We start from the raw sequence: 11,728 nt of genomic DNA on the forward strand, positions 1-11,728 counted from the left end.
CTTTATGTTCCACGAAAGCAAAAAGATTGTCCATTGTAACCATGCCGGTCTTGGCATTTCCACAAAGGCGAACGTGGTATTGGTCGTTGTTCACATTGGTTATCTTTGCCGGCCATATTGAGTATCCTTTGAGTTTTGCAAATACCAGATCACCTACCACAAAAGACTTGGCAGACATTGTTAAAGGTTTTCCAATGGCGAAAGAATAAATAAACTTTGGTGTTTTGAGCGCTTGTGCTAGTGCTGCCAGATGTCTTGACCGTTGCGCCATATGGAAGTTGTGGTGTTGCCAGACTGGTTGAAAACTAATCGATAATTGACTAACGGACGAATCACGTGCCAGAATTTTTTAAGATGACAAAGTATGGCAAGTATTTACATACATACAGAATGCTTCTGAAATTAAGGATTAGCAACAATTACAAGAAATCTGTTCTTATCATCTCTCTTATCATCATCTCTTTCATCATCTTCGGCAAATACACATTTTTCATTGCCGGTTGATTATTGAGGTTCTTAAGTTAATCTTATTGATTGCGATTGATACTAATTTAAAACACATATTTTTCAATACTACAGTACATATGTATGTATAAGGTTTAATTATATGTATAGAAGGGCAAACATATTTCGGCATGTTCAAAATTAGTTCTAATTTTAATTAAAACCGCATAAAATGACATATTTATGATGAAATTGGCAAGTGCTTATAATTTGGTAATTTCCAAAATCTGTGTACAAATGTTTGTGTATGTATGTGTTGAATTGAGGTGAGAATTACATACATGCTTTGGGTCATAATTTTGATATTAATTACGCTCAATTAAAGCATTTTATACGCACACATTGCCAAGCTAAAACTGTATCGGAAAATGTGTGGTAATCCATGTTGATTCTAAGGGCAGAGGGAGAAAGGCAGGAGGATGAGGATGATGATGACGATGATGATGACGATGATGATGACGATGATGCGGATAACTTGTTTCTCAAATCCCTGGAAAAGCCTGGCTTCTATGCTTTTGGCTTTGATTTGGCTGGTCTGCAGCTTCATTAAAACGCATATAAATCAATTAAATGGCTTATGAAGTTAACTCCCATGTCCAAGAGCTGCCCTAGTTCTGGTCCTTTAAGCTAACCGACCACCTTTCCCCCATTCCCCTTTATGATGTTTATAGCTTTGACGTGTCCTCCACACATTCCCATGCGGTCGGCGAAAAATGCCAAAGGCCAGAAAGCTTTAGCTACCTCTAAAGTGATTAATTACGACAATTTTTAGCTTTATGGCCATAGAGACCAGAAGCATTTTCAACGCTTTTCACCATTTTCCATAGCCAGCCATAACATGACTTGTGCAATTCGCATCGGTTATACAACAATTTTCATTTTTTTGTGCTACTGTAAATTGAGACATTGATTTTATACTTCGAAAATAATGGAAAAAGGAACAAAGTATAATAACGACCATAAATTTTACCCAGAACTGCTGCAGGGATAAACAAATTAATCAACAAAAAACTTTTCTAAATGAGGGTTTTACTTCAAATTCTCAAATCGTCATTATTTTTGTGTATTTTGATCGAGGTATCCTTCAGTTTAGTCAAACACTTTAGCAACATTTCTATCTTAAAAACAAATATGAGAGACATAATTTAGAAAATATAATCTCATTGAGGAATAATCGACTTAAAACCGCAAAATACATAAAAATGAACTGACACTATCTGATCTTTGTTTGTTGTTTTCTCAGTTTACTCTCACACAATATACAAACCGCAACGTCAACATTTGACACCACAGCATTTACATATCAATATACATTATATATGTATGTACATATCTATACACAATATATACTCCTACCGGGATCTAATCCCGTGCCATTACCCATCCACACACACACACACCTCAGACAAAGATAAGCCGAAAGCGCCAAAAAGTATGCAGCTAACAAGCATCAACACCCACACATTCACAATATGCCAGACATGGCTGCCAGCAAAAGTAAAAGAAAAAAAAAAAAAACACACACACACACATAAAAATAGAGGAAAAAAGAATTTTATTTATACAGTTGCCAGTTTCGGTGTAAAACCAACAACAACAACCAATAACAACTGCTCGAACATTGCCAAAGAAACGCAAACAACAAACAAATGCAACACAACAAAAAAAAAAAAAAAAAACGAAAAACTACTAAAAGCGCATTTCGAAAATCGAAAAGACCCAAAAGAGCCACAAATATGTAACCGCATGTAGACCAACAACGAGAGACTCAACTGAACTTTTCTCCATGCATGCCACGCCCACTTCTCTTGCACCCACACCCACGAAAAACACACAGTCACTATATAGTCATAGTGTATGGCACGCAGCAGGACATGAGATAAATGCATGGAACGCGCACAATTAAATATTCAGAGCGAATATTTTGCTGGTTTTCTGGAAAACCAAAAAAAAAAAAAAAAAAAAAACAAAATGTGAAATGCCGAAAAGTAAAAAGTTTGCTTTTATTTCGGCCCCAGACATGAGCATGAACAAAAAATTTTGCAAAAGTTGAAGGAGTGGAAAAAGCAGAATTGGAAACTATGCCAGAGAACCAAATGTATGGCAAAACTTAATGTGTTTCAATTCAAAACGACATTAATTACAGAAGCTACTAAACTAGTGGTCTGAAGAAGTAAACCGTTGGCAAGGACATCTATGAAATGGGCTTAGAGAACAGAGTGATTTAAGATGAACTTTAAGACATTTTGCAATAACTTTCTATATTTCTACTCCACATAACTTCAACAGTTTATAAAGTTAAGAATCCTTTTCTGAAATATATTAATCTTGTTAGGTTTCAATACGAATCTCTTGACCAATATTGAGCTTGTTTTGAAATTCCCAATCGTTCGAACAGAAGTTCCTTTGTGTATTTTATCCTATTGGATAAAAGTCTTTGTGGGTGGGAAAAACATTGTATTCCCTTTCGAAGGACTTTAATAAACGAAAAAGGCTTCCAATCGGCTTGCGGTGGATTAAAAAATAAGCAAAAAAAAAAAAAGAGAACAGAAAATGAACAAAGATGGCCTGGCTAACGGCTGTCACAATGTGTGTGTGTGTGTTTGTGTCTGTGGCTGTGTCTGTGTGAGTTGTGTATGATTTTACTAGAGGCTCGCGAGGCTCATAAAAGTATCTGCGCCATGTTGTTAGGTATCTCCATTATGGCTCCCTTTCCAATGTCGATGTGGCATCCGTTTACCATCAACTGCTACTAAGCTGTGTCCATTTGTTGTTATCAGCTGTTAACATATAAAACTCTATTCGTTCATGTTGTTTTCGTATACATTTATTTAAAGTTTTCCCATTTAAATACGACAACTTCCTGCCACTTTCTGAATAAATACAGATACAGCCAAAGAGAAGTGGAGAGACTTCAGACACAGACACAGACAAAACGGGGAGAAGGTCAAATCGAGAGATATTCATTTTCCTTTGGTCTTATTGCTGGGCACTTAAGCTTTTTGGTAGGAAAAAAGTTACTCAAGTGCATTTCCGGCTACAAAATGTTGCATTTCCCATTTAGAAACTGGACAAGTGAGTGCAAAAAGGAAACTGCCAAGATAAAGTTTTAAACATAAACTTATTTTGATGATTACGTTTGGCAATTCTCTTTGCATGCATATCTTAGTACAAGGTAAATTTGAAGGATGTATGACTAGGAAGTGAAAGAGAGGTCGGATTTATGCCTTTTGCCTACGTATATTACAGTTTTATCGAAAAAATGTAGATAAAAATATAAAAATGACTGAAAAAAGAGTAAATTACCAACATTTAGTATCTCATCTAGACTTGTTGCGCACTTCTTACCATTATCAATAGACACTTTCTGCAGAGATAAAAAAGCAAAACGGATTCAGTCATCATATTTCAGCATTTTGTTACAATTTAATTTACAAAAATATATTTGTATCTAAATCAACTTATTCATTTAAATTTATCATCATACATCTATGTTTTTTATCTTTAATCAAAATTTCCACCATTTCTGCCATCTTTGATCAATCATATTTGAGATAAAGTGGTAATACTCTATTAAATTTTTTATACGGCAGAGAAAAACGAACTTTAATACTTGTCAACTTATTATATGGTATGAACTGCACTTTACCTGGTTGAAAAAATTTTAACTTTGCTTGTTATTCAAGCCAGAAACAGTTAAAAACTTGAGATCAAGGTTGAATTTTTGCAACCGTGTAACAATTGGTCGGTGCTTAAGTGATGCAACAATTCATTTCTAAATTTGAATCTCTGCCACATTTTGTTGGCTCTCTGTAGAGAAGAATATACCATGTATGTACATACTATGAGCAAGAATTTTCCACACTGTTTAATGCTTTAATTGCATTTTCCTAACAATCCTCGAAAACTCACAGAGGGTTGCATAACAACAACAACAAGAGCAGCAGAAATGCTGAAAAGCGCCTCGTATTTTCATTATTATTATTTTTCGAGGACTGACAATGGGAAAAGGGTCAAAAATGCATACACACACACACACAGAGCACTTCTACATGGGTAGTAAGATGAAGCAAGAGGTTGGGTGTTGGGTGGTCCAAGGGTCGTAGGTCCAGTTTATGGCTCCATCATGGCGTATACGTAATTTGCATTACAATGAACTCTTATGCGCCTCCCCATTCCACCGTCCTCTAGTCCACCAGTCCTCCAACCCTTCTGCATGAGCTGCAAGGTGTATAATTTTGATAGCGGGGACCTTTACAAAAACGAACCGCATGGCAGAGATATGGCAATTGGGGGGGACGGAACAAGGGGAACAGGGGGCCGCTGCATTTCAATTGAAATAACAATAATTGTTTGCAGCAGCCACAGCACAAGCAACTATACTCTTCACCCGCCAATCTCCTTTTGCCTCAGCCATACCGAAACGGTTCCCCCTTCTTCTTCGTCTCACTGTTTTATTGTATAGCTTTGTTTTGTGGCTTGGCAATTCTTGCTCTTGTCGGTACCTCCATATCCACCTCCATCTCTGTCTCCGTCCCCGACTGTGCCATAGTTTCGCCTTTCGCTTCCACTTCCTCCTCGCATGGAAATGGCATAAAGCGGATGCTGAGTGTCAGTGACTGCCATGCCCAGCAGCAACTCCTCCTTCAATCTCGTTTTTTGCCTATCTCTAAACCAATTGTTGGCTAGTGGCAACAATATGAGAAACTAAATAAATAACTTTTATTTTTCATATACAATTTAGTTGTATTTGCTTTAAACCTTTACATGGGTCTCTCTTAAGAAAATTGAATGTACACCAACTTTTCACTAGACAAATAACTTTTCTTAATTCTATAATCTAACAACGACTTTTAGTAAACATTTTTATATACATACGGAAAAAAATCAGTTTTAATAAACCACAACTTTTGGGGAATATTTTTTGCATTAACATTAACCCATCTCATTCGAATACGAACTTAAAAATCTAAATGTAAAGCTGCTTGATAATTGTTTTTCATCTTGTTCGTAAAGTTAAGAATGTTATTCAATACTTAAAAGAGTTTAGGGTTCGGAACTGTGTCCATTACCGACTCCATTTTACATACTTTTCTATCAAAATACCTTAAATACTTGTGTAGATTAAGATCCTAAGTTCTGTTTCCGAAAAGTTTTTTTTTTCTAACATTTTTGTTATGTTATGAAATTTTCCCTAATAATAATACTTTAACACATTTCTCAGCTAAAGATTATTTTCCTGTTGATCGAAGATGTTATACGAGTCCAGCAAAAGCCTGCACAATGATGTGTTTCCTATATAGACCCTTTTCATTTAGTTTTTAAATTATGTCGCATTATTAAAATGATGTGGGGAAACCCATATGGAAAATCTCTTTTAAATTGTGTACAACCAGCAAGTCTCATATAAGCAATTAAATAGTTTATCATAACTTGAGGGCTTCTCTCCTGTCCTCACCATATTCTATGGCCGTGATGAGCTGACGCTGCTTACTGCCTGTCAATTCCCTTCTGTACTTCCTCGAGTCCCTCGCTGCCCTTGCCAAGAAAAAACTGTTTTTTCTCGCTTCACGCTCAACGTGATTTTCAATTATGAAAGGCGACAGAGGCAAGTTGGTCTCCGTCCTCCAAGTAAGCTTCACCTGAAATGTTTTGCATGAAAAAGTTTTTAATTGCCATATGCTCTTAGCCAAAAAGTATGCAAGAGTTATTTTCCTTCTTATTTTGTAATTAGTTGGGCATAGTTCGGGCTTCAAATTATGGCATAATTATGAACCTGGCGACTGCTCTATTCACTTTTTGTACCTACCTTTTTTTATTTTGATTGGTCCAAAGCAATTGCACAAAATGTCGCCACAAAAATGGTTGACTGAACCATGAAGTGTTGACCCGTGCCTTCTGCCCAGGAACCCCGGTGGAAGTTAAACCACAACAATTGGCCAACAAGTTGTTGACGAGCCACAACAACGACCAACAAAATATACAAAACCAACAAAAAAGGACCACGAGAAACTGAGTAATATTTAAGTTTAAAATTAAATACTGCCTACTTGCAGGCGTCGCAGCTTGCCTGAAACTATGGAAAACGAAACAGTTGAGTGCAAATTGAGTGAAATGGAATGTTGGGAAAATCATAGCAAAACTAGAAATACAGAGACAGAGAGAGAGAGGGAGATAGAGAAGGAAACAACATCCGTGGAGCCGGTCCATCGTCAATTGCAGATGCCTTGTATTCTGGTCATAGAGCATTCTGCCCATTGTTGTTATACCAGATTGCAGATCGAGTAAATGCGGTGGATTTGGCGGAAAAGGCAATGAAAATAAGTGGGCGGGGAATGCAAAAGATGGAAGATGCCTTGGAAAAAGGTGGAATGTGTGTCTGATAAGCGTGGCAGTCATGCTGTCAAAGGTTGTGATTGATGCACAGGTTGTCGCTTGTCAGTTACAGTGAGGATGCGGATATAACTAAAACTCTTTTCACTGCAAGCGAGCGGGTATCACATAAATATATTCCACAGAAAACTTTTTAAAACGTTGCTAGTGAAGCCACAAAACATTTTCACTCTCACAGAATAAAACGAAACGTATAAAATGCATTAAATTCCAATGAATAAACAAAAAGTTATTTGCTTATTAAGTAATTAAGTAATAATCAATCAAGTAATTAAGTAATAATTAAATTGAAATCGAAAAATAAAACAGAAAAAAGGTTATTGAACTGTCAAAGACTAATTGCGTATCAACGGATATGAAATGGAGAAAGATTGCCCCCCAAAGTATGCAATTAAAAATACATATATGGTAAATATTAAAAAACTTCCGAATGTTCTGTGATTTAAAAAGTTTTTTGTCATAAAAAATTGATAATTGCCAAATGTTTTCGTTGATAAAATAAAAAATAAAATAAATTTGTCATCGACTGGAATTGTCTTTGCTTTACTTTAAACTAAGCTTCATAATTAATGTTTTATCCTGTACGACATCATCTCACACCTCTTGATGACTACATATAAACGAGTACATTCGTGTTACTCATTTGTTGTCTTATTTGAATATATTGTGAGCTGTACATTTTAAGAACCAATAGATCTGTTCCTCTTAAAACTTAAAAAATATTATTAGGATAACTATAATTAATTTTTAGATATTTAGTTTCTTCCAAATCCTGAACGTGCCTTTCTAGGATTGCCACTGTATTTCACAACTAATTGTCAATCCTGTGCGCCCTTTAGCCTGCAATTGTCAACGCACTAACTGTAAATGATGTTTTCAATACACCTATACGGTGTCCGGATGATAAGCCAGAGGAACGGAAGCAAGTGATGGGTGTGTCGTGGGTGCAGAATAGATTTGTATTTCACTGCATTTGAAGAGTTGGCACTAATGCCTTTTTCTTGCTCGCATTGTTTGTGTATGCCTTGCATACGCATTGTGTTGCTCTTTCACCTGACCGCCTTTGGCACTTTGTCAACTGACAACAAAGCAAAGTGCACTGTAGTATCGACAAAAATGCCTCCAATAACTAGCAGAGATGTTCGAAGAGGTAAGAATGTTCTTATCAATGCATATTTGTCTTTGTCTTTAATCTATAAAAAATTTGAAGGAAAAACATCACAGAAGATAAATCCAACTGCTCCGATGTTCAAATGCCATTGCAGTGTAAGCCATTTTAAATCTTTAAATAAAGATCGGGTAAACCGATATCTAGTATCAATTTTTCTATGAGCTAAATTTCAATACAGACTGTGATTAATTTAACAAATATATATAAATATACCCCGTAAAAACTAGGGAACTGATATATTTTAAAATTTGCCAAGATGTCGAAAAAACCCTGTGGCGGAGGGATAAATCCACCACCGATCTACCAAAAATTAATGGTAGAGAATCTAACAATGATACGTCCGCCTATGTTAAAGGTATATTTCTGGGAAAGCTTTGATATACCAGGGTAAGTTTTTCGTGGCTAGTCCAACCAATGATTAATGGTCTCTTTCCTTCACTGTGTAGCTTGAACAAGAAACTCAAATCGAATCGACAAGAACACGAACACACAATTGTGATACCAGTTAGGCAAATTCATAGTCAACCATTGAAAATGGTTTTCTGGGTGAAAAACCTTTCGTCGAAGGAGATTACATTGACACTGAAACGCATACAGAACTGTCAATGTCAGCCACTGCAGACACGTGTGGGTTTTAATCAGTTCCGACAACTATTCCATTGTCCACATCGTCGATTGATTCATGTGAGCCAGGAGTTACTTTGCATAAAGCCCGATGAGGTGGTGGCCCTCACAGTCACAGCCTATTTCTATCTGTATGGCGAGCATTATCTGACCTATGAAGTAGAGTAAGTAATCTAGGAGAAGCAATTCCTGTCCATTTGATTGGTATGTCTGTTGGTTTATATAGATCATCGGATAAACGGAAATTTCTTTGGCATTTCAAACTGGAGATTTCTGCTTTTGATCTAGAAAAGTGTTTGCTAACCAAAGAGCTTATACCGATTAATATAAAGAACTATCATCGTGTTACCCAACCGATTTGGGTTCAGAATATAACGATGAATCATTTGCCATTTACATTTTCATCACGAGATCGGGGAATGAAATTGCTGAATGTTAACCTTACAGTGCCTAGACAAAGTGTGTGGCCTCTTTTGGTGGACTACAGGCCCATGGACTATGAGAACGAGGTAAACAATAAAAGGAAGTTTCAAGTAAGAGTCAAAATTAATATTCTAATAATTTTAGGTCGAGGTCGTACTTACCTACGAGTCAACGAAGGCTCTTTATAAGGTCAAGGCCCGAGGAGTTCTCATCGATGACAAAGAGGAAACGGATGTACCTCTGAATGATAGGGAATGCGCTGACTTTTTGTATGTCATTTATCCAAATCGTTTGAATTTCAGTCAGTGCCTAAGAGAAAATCGCACTCAGATGGTTAATGTCCACAATTATGGCCAAAAGTGCATGGAGTTCCGTTGGCAAAAGTAAAAAAATCAACAGATATCCTTTCCTCGATATACCCCTGAAACCATTTCTTTGTTTTTTCGTAGTTATATCATCAGTGAATTCTTTGCTGTCACCTTTAATCCATCAGTGTTTCGTCTCAAGGGACATCATTCTAAGCTGTGTGAAATAAAGGTCTCTTCATTCGATAGGATCTTGAATTTCCGCCGTATACCCATTGTCCTGGAGGCTCATCGTATACTCGATCGAGCCACTCAAATAGCCAAAGCAGAATTGGCTGAAATCGAATCGATAGACGATCCGAAATGGAAGGAAGATAGTTATGTGGAGCATGTTTTTGTCCATCTGAATATAAAGACAAATGTAAAAAATAATCACGAACGAGATGATGATGAACCGAGCAATGTGGGTGATGCAAAGTCACATGATGATATATCGCCATGTGGGGGCAAGAATTCACAGAGTCAGGCCGCAGGGGATGGGGCCACTGAGCTCACGGAAGAGCAACGTAAGGAGATGGAACGTCTAGAGGTGATCAAACGATTGTCCAGTAAACGTAAATTAACCTCAAACGAAGTCATTGAACTGAGCATGGCCATCGATCAGAGAGTTACAATTTTCGAGAAACTCTACTGGAAATATCTATGCAAGACAAACTTCATGAGAATCTATTCGGATCGTCCAAAACATGAGTTTTCAAAGACCTACGAGGAGGTAATAAATCCCAACAAGGAGCCAACCAAAACAGAATGTACCACGGACATTGATCGCAAGTAAATAAGACTACAATGGAAACTTGTAAAAGATCTTTTACTAAAGATTTCTCTCTCTCTACACAGCACTGTCATGGAAATTTTAACCCGTCTCCTGCAAGAGGGCATATCCGATCTGGCCAAGAATTGGATGTTCATCCCTCCGCAGTACTATGATAAACCCAATTAATTTGCAATTCATATGTATTTGTTAAAGTATCAGACTAAAATTCATCTTATAACCGCAAATGTGTGCATTCCATTTCCCCCCCCGGCACAGTCAAACTTAAAGGCACGCCAACCATTTGTCTTGTCCACACCCACGGCAGTGAAATTTATGTAAGATTTCGCACGAGCCCAGCCGTTCTATGCAATTTATGTGTCTGACGGTGCATCGTCCAAGAGGTCCAAAAAGATGGCACGGGCAACGGCCGACTCTCCACCACTCGTACAATTTATTCGAGTTGGCCTTCTCAGTTTGGGCACTCAACGATTCGAAACCCGAACTTTTATATACATAGTCATAACGAACTTGGTCAAACTTATAGAAGACCAAAGGGGGGCACCGAGAACCTTCCATCTCCTGAAAACTTCCACTAAATATAGAAATTACTAATTTAGGTTTGAAAAGAACTAACATATATTTTGCTATACATTTGTAAGTTCATTTTTGAATCTAAAGTCTATACTTTAGAGGTTTTTTTCTGTCCATCTCCCTGGCATCGCTTTCGCTGATTGCATTAGCATGTCTCAGCATTTCTTGAGTTCTCTGATCCCATCGAGTGGACCATCGCAAAAGGGGCAAGCTCGGAAATCCATTGAATTCACCAGCGGCACATGGATGGGGCAAACTTTTGCTAGACGTCCTTCGAAAGAGCGATGACAGTGTCTGCATGCGAAAATGGCCTTTCGACGGAGGCAAATGCACTTGCTCCCAGAGGGAATCCAATTTCCAGGCGGAGTGCGGAACGAAAAGAGGTCGTTCATTTGGCGAATTAAACGTGCATCTGTCGCCGATACTTTAGATAAGTCCATATTGTTGCGCTTTAGTTTTCGTTTTATTTATTTTTTTATATTAAGTTATTTCTGAACAGTTGAAATTTTCGTTTTATTTTCTTCCCTTTTAGCCGATAAGCCTATCGATAAAAGTTGACCACACAGAGTTGCATTGGCACCTTTAATCGAAATGATTCCAGGGCTTTCAGCTAAAAACGGGGAGAAAAACCAAATGTGTAGCTAAGATAGCGACGGAAAATAATAGTAATTGATTTTTGAATCAGCTGTGAATTTGTCATGCATTGAGGACCAACCGACTTTTAATTTTCCTGAATGTAACACAACAAAAATAACATTGATTAACTAAAATTAAAAGTGAATGCTTACAAATCATGTCTATAGTCAAGCATAAAACTTTAACTAGCATCTTTATTCAAAGCTGATGATACTGAATTACTGAAGTTTTATAAACAAGAACTTTACTTTTATTTACCATATAATT

At 37.1% G+C, this 11,728-nt stretch overlaps 1 protein-coding gene across 1 annotated transcript; it reads left to right on the top strand.

The window, feature by feature from the left end:
* Nucleotides 1-8,238: 8,238 nt before the first annotated feature.
* On the top strand, nt 8,239-10,479 carry LOC137581084 (uncharacterized). Its single transcript, XM_068295251.1, has 6 exons — nt 8,239-8,455; nt 8,515-8,856; nt 8,919-9,201; nt 9,260-9,498; nt 9,565-10,251; nt 10,318-10,479. The coding sequence occupies exons 1-6, from the start codon at nt 8,325-8,327 to the stop codon at nt 10,418-10,420; spliced, it is 1,785 nt and encodes a 594-aa protein (XP_068151352.1). The 5' UTR covers nt 8,239-8,324; the 3' UTR covers nt 10,421-10,479.
* The last annotated feature ends 1,249 nt before the right edge of the window (nt 10,480-11,728 follow it).

The sequence above is a fragment of the Drosophila tropicalis genome, unplaced genomic scaffold (assembly GCF_018151085.1).
Source record: "Drosophila tropicalis isolate 14030-0801.00 unplaced genomic scaffold, ASM1815108v1 contig_845, whole genome shotgun sequence".
Classification (NCBI taxonomy): domain Eukaryota; kingdom Metazoa; phylum Arthropoda; class Insecta; order Diptera; family Drosophilidae; genus Drosophila; species Drosophila tropicalis.